Source organism: Lynx canadensis, chromosome E1 (assembly GCF_007474595.2).
Source record: "Lynx canadensis isolate LIC74 chromosome E1, mLynCan4.pri.v2, whole genome shotgun sequence".
NCBI lineage: Eukaryota > Metazoa > Chordata > Mammalia > Carnivora > Felidae > Lynx > Lynx canadensis.
The window spans coordinates 39,888,266-39,914,970 of NC_044316.2; the positions used below are offsets into that span (position 1 = coordinate 39,888,266).

The 26,705-nt window shown below is 46.9% G+C and overlaps 3 protein-coding genes across 4 annotated transcripts; 1 reads left to right on the forward strand and 2 right to left on the reverse strand.

Moving 5' to 3' along the window:
* Positions 1–77: 77 nt before the first annotated feature.
* NT5C3B (5'-nucleotidase, cytosolic IIIB) lies at positions 78–7,992 on the reverse strand. Of its 2 annotated transcripts, none has more exons than XM_030295105.1 (9): positions 7,933–7,992; positions 7,586–7,684; positions 6,939–7,008; positions 6,806–6,852; positions 4,676–4,761; positions 4,094–4,183; positions 3,002–3,164; positions 1,683–1,871; positions 78–567 (listed from the first exon to the last, which is right to left on the reverse strand). In XM_030295105.1, exons 1-9 carry the CDS (start codon positions 7,942–7,944, stop codon positions 433–435), a joined length of 891 nt encoding a protein of 296 aa, XP_030150965.1. In that variant the 5' UTR covers positions 7,945–7,992; the 3' UTR covers positions 78–432. The 2 variants fall into 2 exon arrangements, with proteins under 2 accessions (XP_030150965.1, XP_030150964.1); XM_030295104.1 differs by having other exon boundaries at positions 1,683–1,883; positions 7,933–7,944.
* Positions 7,993–8,853: 861 nt separating this feature from the next.
* Positions 8,854–14,268, forward strand: KLHL10 (kelch like family member 10). Its single transcript, XM_030295103.1, has 5 exons — positions 8,854–9,047; positions 11,186–11,675; positions 12,389–13,006; positions 13,522–13,671; positions 13,894–14,268. Exons 1-5 carry the CDS (start codon positions 8,854–8,856, stop codon positions 14,266–14,268), a joined length of 1,827 nt encoding a protein of 608 aa, XP_030150963.1.
* A 227-nt stretch (positions 14,269–14,495) lies between these two features.
* KLHL11 (kelch like family member 11) lies at positions 14,496–25,822 on the reverse strand. Its single transcript, XM_030295102.1, has 2 exons — positions 25,246–25,822; positions 14,496–19,964 (listed from the first exon to the last, which is right to left on the reverse strand). The coding sequence occupies exons 1-2, from the start codon at positions 25,788–25,790 to the stop codon at positions 18,383–18,385; spliced, it is 2,127 nt and encodes a 708-aa protein (XP_030150962.1). The 5' UTR covers positions 25,791–25,822; the 3' UTR covers positions 14,496–18,382.
* Positions 25,823–26,705: the final 883 nt, after the last annotated feature.

A 26,705-nucleotide genomic window follows, 5' to 3' on the forward strand; every position in this document is an offset into this window, starting at 1 on the left:
TTCTTGGAGATTCCTGCTCCTCCAAAACCAAGAGGTACGGGCTCTGCCCTGCACCCCCTGAATCAGAACAGCTGGGGTTTTTTTCCCTTTTTTTTATTTAGATCTGTTTCACACATTAGATTTGTTTAAAGAACAGCTTTCCGTGTTTAAAAATTTGGGGAAAAAAGAACCCCTGGGCTAGATGGTCCCTAGTAAGAGTGGTAACACCCTGCAGGTCCCGTGTTCACCTGGTGGGCCCTCCCACTGCCGGGCAGGGCTTCCCGGAGCCTGGAGCCTGGGCGCTGGGAGGGGAGGGAGGGGCACGGGCTCCCCAGCCGCACCACCCTGGACTGTTCACTGCCCGCCCTGGGAGAAGCAGCGCCCTCGGCAGGACGGCCTCTTGGGGAGGCTCCCACCTCTCCACAGCCCCCCGCGCCTGACCCCGGCCTGCACTCAGGAGCCCTGCATCTCTATCCAGTCCCCGCGGTGCAGGATGTGCTGCAGCAGCCCGTTGACCACGTCCAGCGTCTCGTCCTTCTCCAGCACGATGTCATAGGAGTCCATGTAGCGTTCCCGCCGCTCTGCCACCTGCCCCGGGGAAGGGAAGATCGAGAGGCCCCAGAATGCCCTGACTTCTGCCTCTGCCTCCCTGGCACCCGGGGCAGGGGAGGGAGGGCATCCGAGCTGCAGCTCGACGTTACAGGGACCTGCCCTTTGGATGGCAGTGGGTACAGGGTGCCACAATTGACCCTTGGGTCAATGTCCAAAGGACAGCACAAGGATTGAAATTTAAAAACCAGATGTACTTCTAACCCATCTGGATTGAGTTTTCCCAAGGCTCAAGCACTCTGGAGGTCTTCAGCCCCTGCTGGCTGAGGGGAGGACTGGTGGCCTTCGACCCTGACACCATACTGTGCCCCCTTTTGACCATTTCACCCCCTGTCAGCCTCTGGTCTGTCCTTGTATTTTTGTTCTCTGAACTGCAAGCCCACCTCCTGAATACTGACATCTCCTATTTCAATCATATCTTACAGGTATGACTTAGGAGGACTTTAATCAGCTCTACCAGTTCCTAAACTATGTCACCGTGGGCAGATGAACCTCCTTGCCTCAGTTTCCCCATCTGTAAAACAAGGCATATTAGTCTCTACCTCAAAAAGTTGCTGTAGGGATTAAATGGGCTAAAACACCTGGAACATGGTGGCACCAAATAGCAAGTGCAGGCTCCAGTGACCCTGTCTCTGAGTCCCACTGTCATGCCATGTGCCGAACCCAGCTGTCATCACGGGGTATCTCTTTTGTTTTCCTGCGGACATGGCTCGTAGCTCACCTTAGTACCTCTAATACTTAACAGTGACTAGCACACAGAAGGTGTTCACTAGGCATTAGTTAACAGGGATTGAAAAAGGAACAAGCCAGGGCGCCTGTGTGGCTCAGCTGGTTTAGCATCTGATTCTTGATTTCGGCTCAGGTCATGATCTCATGGTTGGGTTGAGATCGACCTGCATTGGGCTCTGTGCTGACACGGCGGAGCCTGCTTGGGATTCTCTCCCTGCCCCTCCCCTGCTCACGCTCAGGGGCTCACATGTGTGCACTGTCTCTCTCTCTCTGTCTCTCTCTCTCTCTCCCAAAATAAACTTTAAAAGAAAATCAAAAAAGAAAAAGAAGCAAGCCACTAAGATAGGGTCTGGTCCCATACCCACCTTGTCATTTAAGAAGCCAATCTTGAGAATGTTCTCCACGCCAGGAACCCCATCGGCCATAGTGAGGTCCCCCATGGAGTCCCCCAGCAGGAGGATGTTGGTTTTGCCCTGAAGCTGCTGGAAGTACCCGGAGTTCTCACAAACGGAGCTGTTCTTGTTGTATGTGTGTATGAGCTGGCCCTTGAATCCCTGTAGGAAACCCTAAATAATCAGGAGACAGACAGAAGGGCTACAGGGACCCAGCTAGAGCCAGTGTTCCACCGTCTCTGTCGCAGAGAAAGGGGAATCCTGCGAGCCACAGAAATGCCAAAACCTCGCTGTAGTCTAAACCAGGGGTCGGCAAACTGGGTCCTATAGGCCAGACTGGGCCTGTTTTTCTAAATTACGTTTTACTGGAATACAGCCAGGCTCATTTGTTTCCATCTTGTCTGTGGCTGCTCGTTCTTTCACAGCAGAGTGAATTTACATTGCATAAATTTACATTGTGTAGTTGTGACAGATCATAAAGTCCACCCCACAAAGCCCAAGATATTTACTACCTGGCCTTTTACAAAAAAAGAAGTTGTTACCCCTGATTCCAACAAACAAGGACCACCAAATAGTATTGATCACCTACTCTGGTGGAAGCATGAAACCCATGAAACAGGCGCTGTTCAGGCTACATGTGTGCTAACCCCAGCTGTGGGCCACGTCCTCGCCACAGGTTTAAGGGACGAAAATTCCAGCCATTGGTTTTAAGGGGAAGAAGTCAGAGCAAGGGTGAGTTGGAGCAGCTGACCTCTGGCTCTAGGAAAACAAGTCAAAGTCTAAGCCCTTGAGTACCTAGGATGGCATAGGACCTAGGGCAGTGACATGGGGCCTGGCTGAACCCCGGGGCAGAGAGCTGTCAGCCAAACACCAAAAGGTAGGTCCTTCAGAAGTAACTGTCTCTAGGGGGCGCCAGGATGGCTCAGTGGCTTAAGCATCCAACTTCAGCTCAGGTCATGATCTCACGGGTTCATGGGTTTGGGCCCCGCGTCTGGCTCTGTGCTGACAGCTCAGAGCCTGGAGCCTGCTTCGGGCCCCCCCGCCCCCTCTCTGCCCCTTCCCGACTTGTGCACGCGCATGCGCGTGCTCTCTTTCTAAAAAATAAAAACAAAAATAAAGAGGAAATAACTGTCTCTAGCTGGCATAAAGAAAGAAATAACTGCCTGAAGCAAGAAGCCAGCATGCCTTCCCTCCCTTCCCTCCCCAGGTCAGGGCTAACGTTGCGGGTGCTGCCCCCAGGGCTGGCGGTCCCCATCCCTCTCCATCCCCAGCCTAAAGAAGATCTGGCTCACGTCTTCATCAAAGTCCATGTAGTTAGACACAATGTGGATGTTGGGGTGGAACACTTTCATCTGTCGGATAATCTCCTCCAGGATATCACCAATGCCCGCAGAAAAGATGAACAGGGGAATGTTGTTCTGGTAGAGGGTGTTGAAGAACGTCTTGTATCCCTCCCTGAAAAGAGATGAATGGATTCCGCCTCTTCCACCAGTCTTTCTTTTCTCCTTGGGTGATATATTTTTAAGTTTTTTCTTTTTAAAAACATTTTAGATTGCGGCATAAAATACATACAGTAAATGGTTAACATGCACTAATCTTAAGTGTTCGACTCAACTAATATTTACATATGTATACAGCCGTGTACTTACTAACCAGATCAAGGTTCCCTTGTGTCCCTTCCCAACCAACGCCATCCCCTCTCATTCTCCCTTCATATCACCGCTGATTAGCTGTGCCTATCCTTGAACTTCATATAAATGGGCTTTTGGTTGGTTGGTTGGTTTCTGCCTTATTTTGTTCCAGCAAAATACAACCAGGCAGCTCTCTGGGGCAGCTTCATTGAGGTAACACCCCAACCCCACCCAGGCACTTACTGGATCTGCATGTGTCTCTACTCTCTTGGCTTTTCATGGCTCTCCCCAGTGAGGACACCCAATCCTCGAGAGCAGGCTCTTCCCTCTCTGTGCCCTCACCCCTCCTCCAGTAAACATGCCAGCAGAGAGAGCTGCACTGGGAAGGCCACTAATGATCAAGCGTCCCAGGCCAGCCAACTCCCATGTCTAGATTAAGAACGCCAGCCACCATGGTGACCCCAGTGTCTTTTTACCATTGGAGAAAATGAGCTAGATGCTGTTTGTTCTAGGAGAGCAAGGCTTGCTCATATTCATAATATATCCACTGGCAATAGCTTCCTAGGATGCACCCAAGGCGGGAAATCCTTCAGCTGTATCCCGAGAGGAAAAGCAAGACCTTCTTTGCAACAACCACTCATGGTGCTATGTCTCTTCTGGCTCCCCCAGCAACTAACTCCCCTCTACCCCTTCCTAGACTCTTTTTTTGGTGAGCAAACCAGTTTCAAATGGTTTTGAGAGCAAGAAGCTCACCTCAGCATCGCATTGGACTCTCTAACCACCTGGGCGATCTGAAACTTCTGAATCTTCTGCTGGCACAGGAGATCGTGAGCTTTGGTCCACCTAGAAACGGACACCCCACCAAAGACCAAATTCAAATCACTAAGTAAGCAAAGTGTCCTTTCTCTTTTCAGGGCTAAGTCCCCTTCTGGAAGGATTAAGGGAGGCCTCATCCACCACGCCACTTCCTGAAGACTCTGGCTGTCCTTAAAAGGAAGAGGGTAAGAAAGCCACACCACAGCCACAGGAACAAGGGTTGGGTGAGCTAACTGCTGAAGTCAGAACTCTTCTGAATCCCTCCCTCGGTGACCCCCACGTTCTGGGGAACTGGGGCTCCATCCAGCAATACTGGTTCCAATAACTCTCCAGTTATCTCCCAAAGCACTTATCCTCGCCCCCCAAACCAAGGGGCTTCTACCTCATTCCAAAGACTCTTAGTGGGGCCCCACTCTAGCAGTGGCCACAGGTCGCCCCACTGTGGCTGGACAGTTTGTTCTAATAGGTGGACCGGTCCACCATGAGGGCCAGGAGCGGCTCAACACCACTGTCACTTACCATTCTACCATATGAGGTAACTTCTCTTTGACGGTCCGGTGTGGGTCAATCTCAATTGGGTAATAGTGGTGAAGGAGCGCTTTGAGCTGGAACATCCCAATGAAGACAAAAGCCGTTAGTCTGCATCAAGTTTTCCCCAGCAAAGTCCCACCGATTAGCCTGAGAAAAAGAATCACCTAGAAGACGCAACTCTGTGCAAGGGAGTGACCGATCTACACAGCTGGTCATCCCATGAGGTCTAAGAATCAACGAAGACCTCTTGCCATCAGGTGAGAAGTTACTAGGATTTTGTTGTTCTCACTAGCTCAGTCAGCAGGGTTTAACCGGTAAGAAGGGATTAATGCTATATTTCCCCAAACGGGATACACTTTCTCAGGGGGGGAGGCGAGGTGACTTTAGGGGGTACGTGGATAAACAGTTTTCATTTTAGTAGTTTTGATTCATTCTAGTGCATATTAAGGAAAAAAGAAAAAAAAAACACCCTAGCAATTCAAACTCATGCTTTCACTAAGGTTGTTTCTTTTCTAAGTGAACTGCATTCAGATTTTTAATAATAGGCCAATTTAAAGTAAAATATGTAGTAAAAATCACCAAGATATGGCAAAAATCATGGAAATGGAAGTAGAAAAATCATAGAAGTCAAGTTTGGGACCCAGCGTGTTAGTGGATAACCAACACAACACCAACATCGGGTGAACCACCTCGCGAGTAGGTACATGTACTTCTTCTTACTAAGATTTCCTTCCACAGGCCAGGCACTTTGGCTAGGGAGGCCACGTCGGGAGCCATGTGTCACACAGAGTCCGTCAATAACAGCACCCAATAAAAACGGGAACCGATTGGGTAAAGGATTTTAATTTTAATACAGGCACAATCTCAGAATATTATGAGAGCTAATGTGGAGTCCCTGACCACAGTTCCAAAAGAGAGTTAAGTACAAAGATCACAGACAAGGGGAGAAAGCTCCCAAAATGTATTGAGGTTCTCAATGTGTGCGTTTTTGGGGGTGTGAGAACAGTCTTCTAAAAGCATAAGAGAATTCAACAGAAGAATAGCATTTTTAAAAAAGAAAAAAGATTTCATCCATAAGCTTTGCTTTATGACTTTTTTCAGGAGCTCATCAACACCCAGAATCTTAGTTTTCCCTAGCCTCATTATCCTAGAGAGGGGACCCAAACCTGCTGTCTTATTTGTGGATACAGCTTTCTGGAAGCTGATAAGATCAGACACATGAGGAGCCACAAAAAGTGACTTGCTAAAGGTAATCAGTGTGAGAACTTATGTAAAGCTAAAAGTGTATCTCAGAGAGACAGGTTTTAGAAAAGGAAGAGTTATCTAGAATTTGTTGCCTATCTTAACAGCAAGCAATCATGACGGAGTATTGGAAAAGCTGACCAATATGACAGACCGAAAGACCACTTAGTATATAACTTAGTGAATTTCCTAACGAAATGAAGCTAAATGACAGAGGTACTCGGCAGCAAGAGCTCAGCAGAGAAATGCACAGCGGGCCCGGCTCTATTCTTTATATCATCAAAGAAATAGCACAATGCAGTCAAGTGAGTTTGGGACAGAATCGGATCTATGGGAAAACCAGGCTCTCCATGTCTTGCCATATGACCCTTGAATGACATGCTTCTCCTTTCCAAGCGTCTGTTTTCAAAAAAATTTTTTTAACATTTATTCATTTTGAGACAGAGCATGAACGGGGGAGGGTCAGAGAGAGGGAGACACAGAATCTGAAATGGGCTCCAGGCTCTGAGCTGTCAGCACAGAGCCCGACACGGGGTTCGAACCCACGGACCGCGAGATCATGACCTGAGCCGAAGTCGGCCGCTTAACCGACTGAGCCACCCAGGCGCCCCTGTTTTCTCATCTGTTAAATGGAGGTAATAATGGTTCTATCCACCCCTCGGAGTTGCGGGAGGATTAAATAGAAAATGTTGAAGTCCCTTGTAAACTCCACAGCTAGCAACAGGCATCACATCCATATTCTAACCACCAATCATCACATGTGTTGGACATAAAGGAAACACTACCCCAGTGTATGACACAAGGTCCACCTGAGCCACCAAGAACCATCTGCAGTAGCACCTGATAGCAGTCTCTGAACAAAGGGGGGTGACGTACCTCATTCCGGCACTCCTCACTGATGATCTTGCTGTTATCCAGAATGTCTGCAAAAACACAGAACTCCTTTTATTTGCCACTTAGGAGCCACCATCTTGTTAAGCCCCACAAAGCAAGCTAGTATGTGACTTACTGTAAGAAGAAGGGCATCGCTTTCCGTTATATGCAAACCTGCTCAAGGTCATGTCAAAATCAGAAATAACCTAAAATGCAAAAGAGAGATGCTGTCTACACAGGCTCCTTCCACTGCCTGGTGGGGGAAGATTATGCAAGGCAAAACAGCTCAGGGCCCAGCCAGTGGGCAAAGCCCTGCAGGAGCTAGGAAAGGCCAGAGGGGGGAAGGGAGAACTAATCCTAGGTAGTAGCCTGCTAAGCCTGAGGAGGCCCAGCCTCTTGGTGGAGGCTGACAGGACTCTGACTCTTGCCTTGCCATCTCTATGCCCTGGGTCCTTCCCAAGGTGACCCATCTCCATATCTGCAGCTTCCTGGGGAGCCCTTTGGCCGGGCTAGTGTGGAAATAAGGCCTCAGGGCCTGGTGCTGGGTGCTTTCGACCTAATTAGAGGAAGCAGCCGCAGGGCATGACTGACAAATTTGAAATCTAGGTTTTCGGGCAGGTGGGCTCTAACCCAGGGCAAATCGGGCGGGGCAGCCTGCTTGCCCCCCAGGCCGCTGGCCATTTCTAGGGGCTGAGGGCATGCAGTGTCTGCCGCAGCGCCGGCAGGCCCCCTGGGCAGGGCAGGTCACCTCCCCAGCCGCCCCACCTCGCCCCCCGGCCGTACCTGTAAGCGGTCTCCCCCGCCCCTGCGGAGGGCGCCCACGATCTCCTGCACCCGCCCGGGCTGCCGCATCAGGACCGTGGCCTTCATCAGGGTGCTCACCTGTCCCGAGACCCGAGAGAAGCGCTGACCCCCGCACCGCGCTGGGCCCAGGGGGAGCCCGGGGCCGGCTCGACAGGCCTGCGAGGCCGGGCGGGGTGCGGGGAGCGGAGGAGGGGCTCGGCCTGGCCCGCGGCGCCTACTGGCCGGGGTGGCGCGGCGCGGCCCAGGCGGCCCGCTGGGGGCCTCGGAGCGCCCCGGGGGTCGGGGCCCGCCCCACGCCCCACGCCGGACGCTTCCTCCCGCCTCACCTCCTCTGCCATGGCGCTCGCTGCCGGGACGACGGCGCCGGGACAACGACCGCCCCGCCGCCGCACTGCGCAGGCGTCGCCGGCCGCCGGTGGCCGAGGGACCGCGGGCCGAGGGCCGGGCGGCAGGCGGGGCCGGGGGCGGGAGGCGCCCGCGCCGGGGAGCACCCCGGCTGAGGGCTCTGTATTGAGGCGGGTGAGGGTCCCAAGAGCTGGGGTTACCGGGTACCACTGCCTAGAGCAAAACCCCTGGCCGGAGTGGTCGTTTCTCGACTTAAAGTTTGCATGACAAAAAAGCCGCAGGAAAGGAGCGGATCTGAAGGAGCCATAGAGTGATTTCTGGAAAACATCCAGAAGGTCCTTAACCGGCCCCACTCCTCATCACAGAAGAAAACGCGCGGCTGACACAAGTCCGCAGGGCAGGAAGGCCCTGGACAGCTGGGCCAGCGTGAACTCTAATCAGCTTTACTCCCTTCTGCCTCCTCTGACTCGGTTTCCTGGAATTGAGGGTCTGGGGAGACAAGTGCTCAGCAGTGGAAGAGGGCAGCTTGATGCTACACTCATCCAGAACTGGACAACTGAAGTGGGCAACAGGAACTAGAATAAATAAAAACTCTTATATGGCGTGGGTGATCACAGTCCTGTTCTGGATTCAAGGGCTCGGAAGGTGTGGGGTGGCCTTCAGCCTGAATGGTGGGGGAGGGGAGAAGGAAGGAAGACAGGGACAGGAGAGAGTTCCAGAATCTGAGAGCACAATCCTGAGAGTGAGCTCACTGCGAGCCCAGGATCCTGGAACTTGGGCTGCCTGATGGGCCCTATATGAAAGATGTAGTAGGGAAAAGGAGCGACAGCAGGCTAAAGGGGCCCCCACAACCCTCCCGACACCCTAGGAGAGCAGTCTCTCTCCACTGGTCCCAGGGTGCCATGGAGATGGAGAGCGCGGCGGCCTCCACACGTTTCCACCAGCCTCACATGGAGAGGAAGATGAGCGCGATGACCTGTGAGATCTTTAACGAGCTTAGACTGGAGGGCAAGCTCTGCGACGTGGTCATCAAGGTCAATGGCTTTGAGTTCAATGCCCACAAGAACATCCTCTGTAGCTGCAGTTCCTACTTTAGGTATAACAGGGTTGCCAAACTAAGCCGAAGGGGTACTTGGCCTTATTCTGAGACATTTTGGTTCATTTCATGTTTCCCAACCTGTCACCTTACATGAGGGACACTGTCAAAACCCTGGGCTCCTGTAGCCTGGTTCCTTTGTCTTCCTGTGTCTCTTCTGAAGAGACACAACTGGGGCTGGGGCCTCTTCTCTCTGGTTTTCAACTGGATTCCAACCAACTATTGGTGGGCCAGGTGCTTTTTTCCCTTTGATTCTCACCCTAGCATACCTTTGGGAAGGCAACCATAGTGGATTTCCTACTTAAACCTAGAGGACAGTGCCCCTTCAGCTGCCCCGTGTGCCCCTATCCCAGTAGAGACCATCTCAAACAGGGTGATAAATTAACAAGGATTGAGGAGATGGGAAGGAGGATTCGGGAAAGCATCAAGGAAATATTTACCAGAAGATAAAGGGAGTTTAGGCCACAACCACTGTCACCCAGGAAATGGCAGAGCTATTTTGTTCATGAGCCGAAAATGTTTGAGTAATCAATTCCGATGAACATATGATAAATGTGTCCCATCTGTTGCTAAAAATGCTCATTCATCTAGACCTACAACAGGGTCTACAAAAAGACCGGAGAGTGAATATTTTAAGGCTTGCAGGCCATACGGCCTCTGTCACAATGACTATACTCTGCCTTTATAGTGGGAGGGCAGCCATAGACAATACTAAATGAAAGGGCATGGCTGTGTTCCAATAAAATTATTTACGGACACAGAAATTTGAATTTATTACAATTTCCAGGTGTCACAGAATCTTTGTATTCTGTTCCCCCCATTTAAAAATGTGAAAAACATTCTTAGCTTATGGGCGGTACAAAAAAAAGAGGCGGGTGGAATCTGGCCCAGAGGCTATAGGTTTGTAGACCCCTGCTCTAGAGAAGAATCTGATCCATATTTCTTTAAATCACCTAGAAAAAGGAAGCAAAAATTTATTAGGGTAGGGACTTCTGTCCGTTCAACAACTTAAAAAGTACCTAGCTATACAGTAGGAGCCCAATACATAGTTTTGGGATCGTAGTCATTTGTTCATTCGATAATTATTTATTGAGTGCTTATTTTGTGACGGGCACTATTCTGGGTACTGGAAATGATGAATAAAGAGAGAAATATTTCTGTTCTCATGAAGCTTACCTTCTAGTAGGAGGAATAGGCATTCAATAAATAAAACACAAAGCAGATTAAGTGCTGGGGGAGAAAAGGAAGGTATGGAGAGGAGGGTGGTGATTTTAAACAGGATGATCTCTTTGCGGACAAAATGACATTTGAGCAAAGACTTTAAGGGGATGTGGGAGGGAGAAATGAGGTCTGCAGAGGGGGAGCCTTCCAGGAAGAGGCAACAGCATATACAAAGGACCAAAAATGAAGCACCTCTGGGTGCATTCAAGGAAAGCAAGGCGAGTGGGACTGGAATGGAATAAGGGGGAAGGTGGGAGGAAGTAGCCAGAGGTATTACTGGTCCCGATCTCAGAGGACTTCTGTGCTCCCTAAGAAGCGTTTTGTATAATAATACTCTGAGCCAGAAGGGATCTCAGTGGAAGGTTCTGAGTGGAAGAGGAACATAAACTCGTAAGGAGGTTGGGGTAGAACTGTAAACTCCAGAGGCATCAACGGCAGAAGCAGGGGGATCAGTTAGGAGGTTACTCCCAATCATCTAGGTGAGAGATGGTGGTGGCTTGGACCCAGGAGATAGCAGTAAGAGGTGTGATCAGATTCTGGGTTATGTGTCAATTTAACAGGGCTCATTAAAAAAGTGTTACTGCTCAAGTTTAATTTCCTGAAGGAAGGTAGACTTCAGTTGGGATAGAAGAGACCTAGGTCTTACTTCCAGGTCTAGAGCCCAATTTTTCCATCCACAAAATGGGGGAAAGTTTTAGTTACCATGAGGAGAAGAAGAGTGCTCAAAGTCAAAGTTCTTGGCAAGGTTCTCTTGCCCACTGTATAAAGCACGCACTCTACCCTCCCCTTCTTCGCACCAATTTGTTTCCGGCATACTCACTGTGCACTAGCTGGGAAATTTCCAAACTCTCAACAAAGGTGGGGGAGAAACTGGAGAGAAATGTTTCAGTGGCTACTAGTTTCTTTCTTCTTTCCAGAGCTTTGTTTACAAGTGGCTGGAACAACACTGAAAAGAAGGTATACAACATTCCTGGCATTTCCCCGGACATGATGAAGCTAATTATTGAATATGCATACACCCGGACCATCCCTATCACGCCGGACAATGTGGAGAAACTGCTGGCTGCTGCAGACCAATTCAACATCATGGGTATTGTTAGGGGTTGCTGTGAGTTCCTCAAGTCGGAGCTGTGTTTGGATAACTGTATCGGCATCTGCAAGTTCACAGACTACTACTACTGCCCCGAGCTGAGGCAGAAGGCCTACATGTTCATACTGCACAACTTTGAGGAGATGGTGAAAGTCTCGGCCGAGTTTTTAGAGCTCTCAGTCAGTGAACTGAAGGATATCATTGAGAAAGACGAGCTCAACGTCAAACAAGAAGATGCTGTATTTGAGGCCATTTTAAAATGGATTTCTCATGACCCCCAAAACAGGAAGCAGCATATTTCAGTTTTGCTTCCCAAGGTCAGGTTTAGTTATTTTTTTGTGGGATGCTTACTTGCTCATGTTTGGTTCATTTATCCCAGAGGGACTGTGCAAAGAGCCACGTTCAGATGTTTGGCAGATTCCGGGGCCGTATTTACACACACTTACATAGAAGGCCATCTCCTACTATTCTGCGGAATTGTGCAATTTTCTTTGCTCTTGGCATTGCTAGTTCCTTCTGTTATATTCTTTGACCAAAATTCTCCCTGGTAGTGGGGGAAAGAGACGGCAAGGCCTTCAAAAGAATTCTAAAGGGCCTTCTTTTCACCCTTTTTTCTTGTGAGTTTCCCCAAACCCCAGGCAGAAGTGGGACTAGACACCAAACCACGAGTGTTATACACAATTGTAGCCATCCGGGGCTAATTTGTGTTATTTATACAGAGAAACGTAAATATTCAATGACTGAACAATTGCCACAGCCTTTTATGGTCTAATAGTACTGCCCAGTGGCCAAGGAAGGGGCTAGCTCTGTGACCTTCTATCTAGCTCATTGTCAGCATCCAAATGTATACCACATCTGAAAAACAAATATTTAAAACTGTGAGCTGTAAACACAAAGTAAACACAAGTAAACAAACACAAAGTAAAATAGGACCCTGCTGCAATTCAAAGGCAGACTGTAAACAGGGAGTTAAGGACATGGGTTTTCCAGGTACCTTCACCTCATCTGACTTTCTGTGTTTCCTTCTCAGGTTCGCCTGGCCCTAATGCATGCTGAGTACTTCATGAACAATGTTAAGATGAACGACTACGTCAAAGACAGTGAGGAATGCAAGCCAGTCATCATTAATGCCCTAAAGGCCATGTATGATCTAAACATGAATGGACCCTCCAATTCTGACTTCACCAACCCACTCACCAGGCCCCGCCTGCCCTACGCCATCCTATTTGCAATCGGTGGCTGGAGTGGTGGGAGCCCCACCAATGCCATTGAGGCATATGATGCTCGGGCAGACAGATGGGTGAATGTCACTTGTGAGGAAGAGAGTCCTCGTGCCTACCATGGGGCAGCCTATTTGAAAGGTTACGTTTATATCATTGGGGGGTTTGACAGTGTAGACTATTTCAATAGCGTTAAGCGTTTTGACCCAGTCAAGAAAACGTGGCACCAGGTGGCCCCGATGCACTCCCGTCGTTGTTACGTCAGTGTGACAGTCCTCAGCAATTTTATTTATGCCATGGGAGGATTTGACGGCTACGTGCGTCTCAACACTGCTGAGCGCTATGAACCAGAGACCAACCAGTGGACGCTCATCGCCCCCATGCACGAGCAGAGGAGTGACGCCAGTGCCACCACGCTCTATGGGAAGGTAAGAATTGGGAGGGGGCAGACCAGGCCCAGAAGTACTTGTTTGGGGGTGGATGGAAAATAGACGTGGCAGCACCCACGCTGCAGTACTGACTCCACAACTAGTGCCCCTTTGTAACTGTCCTTTTAGGTTTTACTCACTAAAAAGCAATACATGCGGGGCAGGGCACCTGGGTGGCTCAGTCGGTTAAGCGTCCAACTTCGGCTCAGGTCACGATGGTCATGATCTCACGGTTCACGGGTTCCGGCCCCACATTGGGCTCTCTTGTCAGTGCAGAGCCTGCTTCAGATCCTCTGTCCACTGCTCTCCCCCCCCCCGCCCCGCCCCTTCCCCTCTCACGCGCTCTCAAAATAAACATTCAACGAAAAAAGCGACGCGTGCACACGTGGGAAAAAGATACTCAGAGTGTACGGACTGGTATCAGAGGGGTCCCTTTGCCACCACCATGCGTACACCCTTTCTTTCTGCTCCCCAGAGGTAACGATTTTAATAACCATGGGCCCCTCGTCACACAGGTCTACATATGTGGTGGTTTTAATGGAAATGAGTGCCTGTTCACAGCAGAAGTGTACAACACTGAGAGCAATCAGTGGACAGTCATAGCACCCATGAGAAGCAGGAGGAGTGGCATAGGCGTAATTGCCTACGGAGAACACGTATATGCGGTGAGTTTATCTTGTACCACACAAAAACGATAGCTCTGGATTTTTTGTTCGCAAATTGGTTTACGCTATTATCGGCCAGCATTTGGAAAGCTTTATTTTCCATGGAAAATAATGGAAAGCGGGAGGTATGAAATCACTGGTCGTCCCCCCCCAAGAAGGCCTCTTCCTTGGTGAACAGAAGCAATGGCTCACAGTCAACCATGTTTCCCTTGCCGTCCATAGGTAGGTGGCTTTGACGGAGCGAATCGACTTAGGAGTGCGGAAGCCTACAGCCCAGTAGCTAACACTTGGCGCACGATACCCACTATGTTTAATCCTCGTAGCAATTTTGGCATCGAGGTGGTAGACGACCTCTTGTTTGTGGTGGGCGGCTTTAACGGCTTTACCACCACCTTTAACGTGGAATGCTATGATGAAAAGACAGACGAGTGGTATGACGCCCATGACATGAGCATCTACCGCAGCGCCCTGAGCTGCTGTGTGGTGCCGGGGCTGGCCAACGTCGGGGAATATGCGGCTAGACGGGACAACTTCACAGGATTAGCACTGCGAGATGAAGTAAAATACTCCGCTTCAACAAGTACCCTACCTGTATGAGCCTCTTCATTTAGCTAATAAAGAGTCTAAGCAATAAGAATTACCTCTTTTTCTTTTTTTTCTTTTTTTTTTAATAAATGCAGTGTTTAAACTTGTAAGAGTACTGGAAAATGTTCAACTTAAGGGAGCCAAAGGTTGGATGAATGAGGGAGTAAGAGGGAAGGAAGTAAGCATTTGTATCCAACAGTGTATCATTAAAAGGGAAAAGTCACACGGTACAAACCAGCTCTAAAGAAATATGTTTATTTAAAACTTACATTGAGACAACTGATAGCTTCAACACAGAACAAGATAGTTTTAGGAACATAAAACAGGCTATTTTACAATATGATGTCTCAAAAGCATCCTAAATTCTACATCTCCTCTGACTTAAAGGGAGATAGCCAAGATTATACTTTGAGTAGAGTAGGGGCTTGGATACTGATAGCCCCCAAAAGTCACTGTGTATCAGCTTGAACTAAATATGTATTTTACAAATAAGTCAGTGAGCCCTAGCACATGGACCATAGTCTTCAAACATCTAGCAAGCTTAATTTTTCACAAGTGCATTATGCAGGAGGATTAAGTGAACAAGTGCTCTACTGTATGTGCTTCAGTGTCAGACATTCGTAGTGATGCTCAGAGAGTAAGACAAAAGCCCTACGAAGGTAATCAACAAAGAGCAGTTATTTGGCTATCTAATTAAATTCCTTGAAGCGAGATGGCTACTATATTATGTTATTGTTATTGTATTATGTCACTCAACTATGAGCTGTTTGGTTTCCAATGACCAGAGCACGTTATAATGTAGGCATTATAACAACAAAAATGGACTACTCTCAAGAAAGCAACAAACTGGAGTGATGGACTGTGCCAAAATGTTTGATAATTAAAGGAGAGACCAAAGCGTTTCTCAAATATTCTACAGTTAAATGGCAACCTAGAAATACCCTATTTTGCTAATGGAGGCAGGGAACCTACTTCACAATTCTGTAGACTTTCAAAAGACAGGAAATGTGGCCAACACACCCTTTTAATTTAAGCTTAATTTGAGGAAAGTACAAAAAAGTCCCTTTATCTATGTTTGATTAGGCCAAGTAACTAAAATATATGTTTAGTTTACTTGTCTACCTACAGTACAGTGTCTCATTAGAATTATGAAGCAGAGAATGAAGTATTTAAACATATGACATGCTACACTAGTCAAGAAACAGAGAAAAAAGAGTGCCCTAGAAACTGCCTTACCAGTAGCCTGAAGAGTTTAAAGAGCAAAAGCACACAAGTCTTCGATAAACACTATCTTTCCAGCTTCAAACTTCTGTTCTATGTATTTTAAAAGTTTTTGGTCCCAGCAATACTATATAAAACTAAGTGATAAAAACAAAACTGATGTCAATCAATTTTGAGATTTTTTTTCAGCAAAATATTTTTGAGTTGGCACAGCAAAAGCAAAGTTGGATATACAAGATCTACAAGACATCATGCAAACGTCTGCAAGTGAGATGTACTACTTACACACTAAGCTCATGACTGACATTCTCAATATACACCACGGGTTTGTTTTTTTAAAAACCACAGTGGGGTAGGTGGAGGTGGAGGACCTCCACTCCAAGATACAAGTCACGCTAGGGGTTAGGTAAAGGTATTACTTTTTGGTCCTCTTTTATCCTTCCACAAAACAAAAACAAAAGCAACAACAACAAAAGGTTCCCTTGAATACATGTGAAGCTGTCTTTTTAGAAGTTTAAATGACCAAACACATTCTTTAAGTTTTTCATCAGAAAGGAAATTTCTTTCCGAAAGAGCCACTTTAGGCTGGTTGTCATAATCAAAACCTTTCCAAATACTCTGGAAGTTATTTTCAGTTTAGAATTTCAGAATGTCAGCCTTGAACAGATTTAAGCAAATCTGGTTTCCTTTCCTATTAACAAGTTAGTTAGGATATTTCAGAGACACAAGTTATTGATGTGAAGTCACACGTGTGAATTCAAATATGAAAATTAGAAATTCAGTAATCAGGAAAACCTGCACACATCATCATGCAAGGAAGGACTTACCCCTTCTTTTCAGCCATGGCCTATGCTGCCTGCTGAGTTAAAAAACAACAGTTTCAATCAAGTTTTCAGAACCAGATTATACCTAAATCTTATGAGTTATAATTTGTCGCATCATGTGAAAAAAGGCCACCCTCCAAAAACTTGGTAGTGACAGTCTCAGAAGACAACTCAGAGATAAGATCCAAAAACCTTATATCACACCTCCTGGACAGAAACTGCCATTTTAGTGAGCTGCTGAGTTACTTCACCACTAAGAAGAGGAAGTTTGCTAGGCGGCATAGTCTATCAGAGACGAGAACATCACTGAACGAGCTTTTCTGCCTCACGTGCATAGACCTCTCACAACTAAGAATGAGCACTTCTCAGAATTGAAATGGCTTTTATTAAAATAACTACAAATGGAAATTGATAAAATGGTAGAGGTGGTGTAGGATAATATATCCTCATACAGAAATAGGACTTGAAGTTTACGACCCCCACTCCAATCTAAATTAAATGGTTTTAAAGCAGATTTCCGACACATTTATTGAAAAACTTTGTCCTAGGCAAGGATACCAACTTAAAAATTTCAGGAAAGCTCTTAGTATAGAGTCCAGGGACTAGATATTAATAGTCTTGCAGCAAATTGAGAGCCAAAATTTCTGGTTGTGCTTTTTTCCTTTTGATGTTTGATACAGTAAGGTTAAGTATAATGGTCTAGGGAAAAAAATAATCACTGCACTTGGAGTTCAACTCCTAAAACGGTATCCTGGAATGTCTAAGAAGATGATATTCTGAAAGAAATAAGAAACATATACAATGGGGCCATTTTGCAAACCATTAGAGCAGGAGTCCTTTATGTTAACTGAGTTCTCATTTGTATAAAACTTGGGAGTGTGTTAGAGAATCAGAAGAATGCATAAGAATAAATAAAAGATAACTAAAGCAATAAATTTTTAAGAGCCTTAATTATGCACCTAAATTTGGTACTCGAGGCTCAGGTAAAGTCTGAATAAAAGTCTAGGGAAACTGGATAAACTACTAGAACAGTCAGGGCTGAGAAACAGTAAGGCTTCTCTTACGCAACATTTCTCTCAATTGTCACTTCCTTCCCATTTTGAGAAAAGTTTCTTTTAGAAAGAATGAGGAGGACTCTATACAATATACTTTAGAGGACAATTTAAAACTGAAGGCATTGTTGTATCGATTGTCATAGGCATTATTTACACTCATTAACTTATCCTCAAATACGCCTGCAACTTCTGAAAAAAGTGTTTACATGTTTTAATGCCTTTGCTCAGTCTACCTAATAATACTACTTTTCTTCTTAGAAAAACAAATTTCATATACATAACGTGTCCTCTGTATTGAATCAATGAGCTAAAGATCAACACTCTTGCCAACTACCATCATCTCAGAGTGATGGCTCCCAGTCTAGAACGGTTGCTGAAGAAATGGAAAATATTCAAAAAATAATGGGGCCAATCACAAATTTCTCACTAGTTCATCTCTTCTAAAAATAAACAAAACAGCATTTCTAGATAAACACATACAACAAAACATCAATGCAAATATTCAGAAACCATCCTGCCGAAACATTGTGCTTTTCCCTTCAAATCTCAGTCTCACTATTGCACATACCTCCTGCAGATGAGGGCTCAATGCGTAAGTTCTGCTCTTTTCAAAACCACCAACCATTCAGGAAAAAATTAAAAGGAGTATCAAAGTAAACGTGCAAATAAAACTGTTGCTTAAAGCATGTTCAAAACATCAAGTCCCTAAGACAAAGGAGTTTTCACTTGTTGGCAGAAAAACAGCCAAGTAACTATACCTGGTTCTTCCACTTGTCATTAATAAGATCTAACTTGGCTAGCACATCCACACAAACCGAAGACAGACAAAGACTGCACACGAACAAAAAATACCACATATTAAATCGTGTTTCCCATTCTTCAGTTTTTAACTGTGTTTCCTTTATATGGGGCAATAATCAGGTAGGTAGAAAATAAGTTATCGACATACTTTTTCAAGTAACAGTCTGGGGATCTTCAGCCTCACAAGACAGGTACAACTGTTTTAAGCTGCACCTATTAGAGCACCTAGCATTCAATCTGAGAGCTTGGCACTCTTCGCATGTTCAGGGCGTGCCGATGTATTTCTTGCATCTGTCTGATGCGGTCCTTCTGCCACATTAAGTTTTGAGGCATAGGATATCTCTGTGTGCCATGCAAGTACCGGTATGGGATCCTCACGTGGCAAGCAGTGGCTCTACAACGAGGCTGTGGCATGGGAGGAAGAAGCATCCACCGCTTTCTTTCAGCACAATATCGGTAGGCTTCTTTCCGGTACTGTTTGTCGATATCATCGCTGTTTTTCCAGCCTCCAATAATGAAAACGTCATCTCTGTAATAGCAGATAGCCGCTCCTTCGATGCTTAGGACTTCGGGAGGTAAGCTCTCAAGGATCTCATCGGACACTTGGCTGGCAATTTTTCTTACTGCCTCTTCATTTTCTAAAGAATAACTCTTGGGACAGCATGATGCCGTCTGGTAAAAGTTTGAATTGACCACAGACATTTGGAAAAAACAGTAATTGTCAATAAGTGGCAAAGATTCCACATCTTGCCACTGTCGAGTCTCCGTATCATAGCAGGTAATTACAGCCTTTAACCCATCTTCGGTGTCCCGGTCCACGGGAGTGCGGGCAGCGATGTACACAAACCGGTCTTCGATGGCTAGTGCTTTGACATCCCGGAGGATCTTTGGTGCTGATTCCAAGTTGTGCCATTTATCAAGCTCAGGATTATAAACAGTCACATCTTTGAAGCCAGGGCTGAAGTTGCCATGCCCTCCAATGCTGTAGAGCTTCCCTTTGACTTCTGTTAACCCAAAAGAATGCTTTCTTGTCATCAGACTACAAACATGTTCCCACGTATTCAAATTTGGGTTGTATCTTTCCACAGTTTTAGCAAACCCTGGTTCCATCGATCCAGCAACATACACGTAGGACTCTGTTACTGCAACGGCATGTCCATCAAGGTGATTATGAATATGGGGCAGGTTTACCCATCTGTCCTCATCGACAAAATACCCCACACATTCACTTAAATAATCCCCTCCTTCTGACACGCCTCCAATAACCATGATCACGTCCATGTTTTGCCCATAGCGAGGTAATAATGAGACATGAGAGGCAGGATGCTGGAAGGTGCCAGACTGTATGTTTTCAGCTCTCAGGGCATGCCTCTCCACTGCATCGGCCACTAACTTGACGCAAACTTCATTATTGGCCACCAGCCTCTCTGGTTTGACATGCCGAGTAAGGTAAGTAGGTTTCATCTGGGACAATCTGAGCAATTTAAAAAGTTCTTCAAAGTATCTCTCTCTCTCTTCAGCGTTTCTCTGAACCCACTTCAACACTGTTTCAAAGAGAACCTCTTCAGAATCAACCGTGATTTCCAAGTCCGACAGCCAGTCTCGAATGAGATGGAAAGGTAAAGTATAAAATTCTTCATCCTGAATTACTTTGTGGAAATTTCTCCGTATCATATCGGCAGCTTTCAGAGCAAGTTGGCTCAGAGTATACATGTGAGCTAAGCTATGAATGGCCACACAATTAGAGAGATGAAGTTTCTTCTTGAGAAATTCTCCACAGAATTCTTTTAAACGAATTAACAGGAACCTAAAATCAAGAAAAGAAAAAAGAATTTTCAAATGTGCACATTTTATGTGGCTGCATTTTGAGAACACGTTATACATGTTAACATGTTTATACAAACTGAAATGGTAAGCTTCATCTCATTTTATGCCCAACATCTGAAAAAGGGTAAATCCCCCCAAATTAAAAAGGATGATAATGAAAAGCGTATTTATTTTTTAATAATTTTTTAAAGTTTATTTATTTTGAGAGAGAGGAGAGAGAGAACAAGCAGGAGAGGGGCAGAGACACAGGGGGACAGAGGATCTGAAGCAGGCTCTGTGCTGATAGCAGAGAGCCGAACGTGGGCCTCAAACTCATGAACCACAAGATCATGACCTGAGCCGAAGTCGGATGCCCAATTGACTGAGCCACCCAGGCGCCCCATTATGCTGAAAAGTATATTTAAAAGCATATATAAAATCATATATATATATATTTTTTTAATTATGCATATTATATAATATATATACAACTATACATGATACATGTAACATACACACAGTGGTGCTTTTCATTATGTAAGTTTTTCTGGAACATATCCTTTAATAAAAAGTACAACAGTCAGAGAAAGAAATACCATAGGATTTCACACCTATGTGGAATTTAAGAAACAAAACAAACATGCAAAGGGGAAAAAAAGAGAGACAAACCAAGAAACGGACTCTTAACTACAGAGAACAAACTGGATGGTGGGGGGGTGGTGAAATGGGTGATGGAGATTGGGGAGTGTACACTTATTATGGTAAGCACTGGGTAATGTACAGACTTGTTGAATCACCATGTTATACACTTGAAGCTAATATAACACTGTATGTTAACTATACTGGAATTAAAATTAACTTAATAAGGGCACCTGGGTGGCTCAGGCAGTTAAGCGTCGGAATCTTGGTTTCAGCTCAGGTCATGATCTCATAGTTTCTCAAGTTCGAGCCCTGCATCAGGCTCTGTGCAGAGCCTGCTTGAGATTCTTTTTCCCTGTCTCTCTGCCCCTTCCCCACTTGCGCTGTCTCTGTCTCTCTCAAAATCAATTAATAAACTTAAAAAAAAAAAAACCAATAAAAAATAAAGTACAACAGTTCCATGCTTTATTTTTATTGGCAAAGGCAATTCCCAATCCAAACCTGTCTATGCTATTCCTGTCCTAATCCCTTGTCAGTCACCAGCCTTTTCTTTGAGGCAGGGTCTCAGCAAGATACTTTATTAAGCCTTGACTAGATGGTATAGGAAATGTGGTTCCTGGGAGGCTCTGTCTGTTCAATATCAGAAGGAACAGCAGTGGAGGCCTTGTGTTGAGGGTTTCAATCTCCTCTTCACTAGAGCTTTCTCCTTGGGCAGCAGATGATGGGGGGAGGGGATGGCAAGGCAAACTCAAACAACAGTAACGAACATATGGAAGGGGTCTGGCATGTTGCTGACTAGAAGTTGTCTGCCCTCCTAAATTCATTTGAAGTTAAATTACATACCACAAGTTTCAGCTAAATCCATAAATCTAGCAGAACTCAGTCCCAAGGATGGCCACTTTGAGACCACTGCTTTAACAAGAGTAAGTCCCCAGAACTGAGAACTTTAAACAAAATATGGACTTTATCAGTCCAGGCCTCTCAATTCAGGGCTCTCAATTCAACCATTTGTTATTACAGTTATCGCGCTTAGTACCCATCTAACTAGGATATAAAGATGAGTACGACAGGCTTCCTTCACCATCTTCAGGGAACATACCATCTTAGAAGACAAAGACAAGGTAGAGTGGTAAGAGCTCTAGTGACTCTCAAAGATGTCTGGGTGCCAGGGTCACTAGATTCCCAGGCTGCTCGCACCCCCTACCTGGAGCTCCTATCTTTGGCATGGCGCTCCAGATAATTCTGACATATTCCCTTGGATAGGGTGTTTAGAAACATTGCTCGATGACAATAACAGCTAATGTATACTAGGCATGTTCCATGTGCTAGGCACTTCCTATTATTTCCTTGTAAGTGCCCTTGAAGGTAGGTATGATCGACAGAGTACTCGGGCGGTAGGGAGAGAGCTCTTGCCTCAGAGCTCATGGGTAAGGTTAGATATGACGGTTGCCAGGCACTTAGTGCCCATCACAAGGCAGCTGCTCAAGCAGCTGACAGATGGACAGAAGTTCAACTGCCTGAGATGTTCTCTCCTAACCCCCAACTCCCCTATAAAGCAGGAGCAAATCTGAAAAATGAGCCCACGTGAGACACAAACATAGCTTGAGTGGGTGCAATGACCTTTCTCTACTCATTTTCATTCAACAAACCTCTGTCTCAAATCTACACCTGCCCCACCCTACCCCACCCTCTCATGAAGATCCAAACTTGGGCTATGAGAAAACAAGCAATCAGAAACTTCATCTTACCACCACCCAATGTGCCTGTAGCTTTACCCTATATTCTGCCTTCCCAGTCCAACTTTTCCATTATTAATACTGATTCTATCCCCTTCTTGGTTTCAAGGACTTTGCTCCTGCAAGAATTCCCCCACTCCTGTAACATGAAGTTCTCCTCTTCCACTGATTCATTTTTCTTCAGCACACAAACAAGCTCTAGTATCTCCTATCTTAGATGGGGAAAAAAGACCTCCCTGGACTCTTCTCCAAACATGTCCATGTGTACCATTATTCTGACCCTCTTTATACGAAGACTTAACTTAAATGGCTCCTGCTAATGCCATCAAGGGTCTCTATATTGCCAAATGCAGGGATCACTTACGGTTGACAGTGGACAGGATAGGCTACTCCCTCCTCTATACCTTTTTTTTTTTTTAAGGCTTCCTGTGAGACCCATCTCCTCTACTGGTTCCTCTTTAACATTTTGGAACCCCAGGGCTCAATCCTGCCCCTTCTCTGTCTACACTCTCTTCCTAAGTAATTTTTCATCCAGTCCCATGGCTTTAATTACCATCTTATATGCCATATTCCTCCCAATGTTCTTATATCCAACTGCCTATTCAGACATTTCCTGGACCCAAACCAAACTCCTGGTCTTCCCAAACTTGCTTTCCTACACTCTCCCACATCTTAATAAATAAATAACTCCATCTTTCCAATTGCTTGTATCAAAAACCAGCAGTCCTTTCCCTTACACTCTGTATCAAATCCATCAGCAAATTTGTCCCCTCTACCTTCCAAACGTATCTAGAACTGAAGCACTTATCATCTTTACTTCTCCTTCTTCAATCCAAGCCTCTGTCACCATTCCATTCCAACAACCCCCTAATCTTTTTGCTTCTGCCTTTGCAGCCCCTTCCTCACTGCCCCATCCTTTATTCATCACAGCAGAATCTTCAAATCACATTTCATTGTTCCTCTGCCCCAAACCTTCCTATTTCATTCAAAATAAGAGCTCAAGTCCTTCACCAGGCCAACAAGCCCTATGGAATCTGGATCCATCCCCCATCACCACCCTGGGGCCTCTCCCACCCCTCTCAACCTGCACCCATTTGATCTAGCCATGCTGGCCTCCCGCTATTCTCAAACATCCAGATAAGCCCCACCTCAGGCCTTTCCACCTGTGTCCTCAACCTGAAACACTCTTTTTTTTTTTTTTAACGTTTATTTATTTTTGAGACAGAGAGAGACAGAGCATGAACAGGGGAGGGTGAGAGAGAGAGGGAGACACAGAATCTGAAACAGGCTCCAGGTTCTGAGCTGTCAGCACAGAGCCCGACGCGGGGCTTGAACTCACGAACCATGAGATCATGACCTGAACCGAAGTCGGACACTTAACCGACTGAGCCACCCAGGTGCCCCCTGAAACACTCTTTACCTCACCTCCTTCAGTTCTTTGCAAAATGTCTTCTTCATGAGGCATTCTCTATCTACCCAATTAAAAAACACAGCTCCTCTCTACAAGCACTTTCTATGCTGAATTTCTCATCAAAGCTGTAACAATCATCCAACACGCCATCTATTTTAATTATTTATTGCCCATCTACCAGTGTGAGCGCAACGAGGAAAGGGACTTTTGTCTGTTTTGTTCACCAGGAAGTCCCAGCACCTTAGAACCCAGTGTCTGATCTGATGCATTAACAGGCACTCAATAGGTATTTGCTAAAATCATGTTCCTGGTAATATAATACTGCCAAAAGGGAGTCCTCCACATCTCTAAAAATGGCATTCACCTGCCTCCTAACCAGTCTCTGAAGCATCCATTCCTGCTCCGTACAATCCATTTTCCACTGTAGCAGAATCCTCTTTTAAAATAATGAAATCAGGGGCGCCTGGGTGGCTGGGTCCGTTCAGCATCTGACTTCGGCTCAGGTCATGATCTCGCGGTTGACGAGCTCAAGCCCTGTGTCAGGCTCTGTGCAGACAGCTCAAAGCCTGGAACCTGCTTCAGATTCTATCTCCCTCTTTCTCTGCCCCTCCCCCACTCATGCTCTGCCTCAAAAATAAATAAATATCAAAAATAAAATAAAATAGGGGCACCTGGGTGGCTCAGTTGGTTGGGTGACCGACTTGGGCTCAGGTCATGATCTTGCAGTTTGTGAGTTCGAGCCCCGCGTCGGGCTGTGTGCTGACAGCTCAGAGCCTGGAGCCTGTTTCGGATTCTGTGTCTCCTCCTCTCTCTACCCCTCCCCTGCTCACACTCTTGTGTCTGTCTCTCAATAATAAACGTTAAAAAAATTAAAAATAAAATAAAATAAAATAATGAAATCAGGAAGTTTCTTTACTCAGCTCCCCACCTCACAGTAAAAACCAAATTCCTTATTCCAGCGCATTTCGCAAACCCTTCACCCATTAGACCCAGCTCCACTGGGTATTTCCTTTAGTTCTTTAAGCCGAACTGGATCCTGACTGAGGGCCTTGGCGCTCTCTGCCTGGAATGTTCATCGCCCATCTCTGCATGGCCAGTTCTTTCTTGCCGTTTAGAGATCGGTCTAAACGTCACCTCCTCAGAAAGGTCTCTCCTCTACCAATCACTGTCCTTTCATCCTTTTTAAATGTCAACACAGCGCTGATTACAGGCAGACTTTCTTTTTCATTGCCTTTGTCCCTCCACCTGGAATCTGAGCTCCCTAAGCGCAGGGCGCCCTCGTCAGACCGGCCGCATCCTCGGTGCCCAGCGCAGTGGCCGCCCCACAGCACACAGTAGACGCTCAACAAGCCGCAAACAAACGCATCTCGTACGGGCTCCCTCGAGTCCCACCCGCAGGCCCTGCCTCCCCGCCTCCCCCGCTCCCTCCCGGGATGCGGCCCTCGGTGGGCGAGCCTCTCCGCCGCCCGGCGCGCGGCCCCCCGCATCCCGCCTACCTGTCGGCCAACTCCAGCACCTCGTGCACGCTGCCCGTGCTGACGCGGATGCGCCCGGTGTACATGTATTCGATAACGGCTTCCACCGTGTCGGGCTCGGGCCCGGGCTCCGAGCTCCACTTGCGCATCTCCACCCTGCCCGAGCGGGACTCCGAGAACTGGCCCGAGAGCAGGGGCGTGAAGTATTCGGTGGCGGCGGCCAGCACCGAGCGGTGGGCCCGGAACTCTCGGCCGCCCGCGCCGCCGAAGCACAAGGTAATGTCGCAGAAGAGGCCTTGGCGCCGCTGCTCGTTCTGCCTCCACGACAGCTCGGAGCAGTGAGAGCTGCACTCGAAATCCTCGGCCTCCGGGCCCGGATCGCCCCCGCTCGCTTCCATTGCAGATATGCCGGGCCCAGACCCGAAGTCCACCGTGCCGCTTCCTCGGACTTCGGCGGCCAGCCCTGCCGATCCGGCGGCGGCCGTCTCCATGCTCTCCATCTCCAGCACCTGAAGAGATGCGGCCGCTGCCGCCGCCGCTGCCGCCGCCACCGCCGCCGCCGCCATCTTGACGCCGCCGCGCCCGACCTCCGCAGTCTCGGAACGATTCAGCCGTTCTGGTGCGACACAGAGGAATTCTGGGAATAAATAGTGGGCGCAGGGCGGAGCTGGGCGCCGCTAGTGTGCGCACGCGCGGCAGCTCCCGCCCGGAGCCGCGCCACCTTGGAGAGAGCTGGAGAGAGCTGGAGAGGGCTGGGTAGGGCTGCCCCCCACCCCCGTCCCCGCCGACCTCCCTCCCACGTGTCGGGTCTCCTTCCCGTCAGAGTGGCACGCTCTTCGTGGTCATTTTGTAGGACAAAAGCCACCCTGGCCCGTCACCCATTGTTAGTGTCTCGGGTGGCGACAGTGCATTTTTAAAGATTTAAAATGGCTTTGGAGTAAACATGAAAAAAAAACTTGAGACCGAGCCACCGCTCAGTGGACGAGGGCGAGCAAGTTACTCAGTATCTCGGAACCAATTCATCTTCTACAAATAGGATAGTATCTGTTAGGAGAACGCTTAGGGATGCTTGTGTTTTACATAATGTTTGGTCCGTAGTTACTGTTGCAAACATACTTGTTTAAAAGATGAATAAAAGTCACTTTGGGGTTTTATTAAGCAAGGGAGTGGCTCCATTAGATGCATGCTTTAAAATATCACTGGTGGCTGAAGAAATAATGAAAAAGTGGAAGTAGGGGCATTAGTTAGCATAGAGATAGATCAGAGGGATAATGAAAGGCTGAATCCGTAAGATGGGACAACCAGAGAAGTGGAAGAGAGGAGGACTCGAGCTTTTGGCTTAAGCATCTGGGTTACAGCTTTGTTCCTATTCACTGAAAATGGAGAGGTACCGATTCAAGGGAGAAGACAGGGTTGTTTTTTTGTTTTTTTCCCAACATTTTTAAGAAGTTTATTTTTTTGGTAATCTCTACACCCAACAT

Bases quoted from the DNA above. Each gene is read 5' to 3' on its own strand.
- NT5C3B (XM_030295104.1), bottom strand. The intron at 6,853-6,938 runs GTAAGTCACATA...GTGTTTTTGCAG, and splicing joins GCGATGCCCTTCTTCTTACA to ACATTCTGGATAACAGCAAG. The intron at 3,165-4,093 runs GTGAGCTTCTTG...ATCTCTTTTCAG, and splicing joins GAGTCCAATGCGATGCTGAG to GGAGGGATACAAGACGTTCT.
- KLHL10 (XM_030295103.1), top strand. From the start codon at position 8,854: ATGGAGATGGAGAGCGCGGCGGCCTCCACACGTTTCCACCAGCCTCAC. The intron at 9,048-11,185 runs GTATAACAGGGT...TCTTCTTTCCAG, and splicing joins AGCTGCAGTTCCTACTTTAG to AGCTTTGTTTACAAGTGGCT. The intron at 11,676-12,388 runs GTCAGGTTTAGT...TTTCCTTCTCAG, and splicing joins TTTCAGTTTTGCTTCCCAAG to GTTCGCCTGGCCCTAATGCA.
- KLHL11 (XM_030295102.1), bottom strand. From the start codon at position 25,790: ATGGCGGCGGCGGCGGTGGCGGCGGCAGCGGCGGCGGCAGCGGCCGCA. The intron at 19,965-25,245 runs GTAGGCGGGATG...TCTTGATTTTAG, and splicing joins GTGCTGGAGTTGGCCGACAG to GTTCCTGTTAATTCGTTTAA.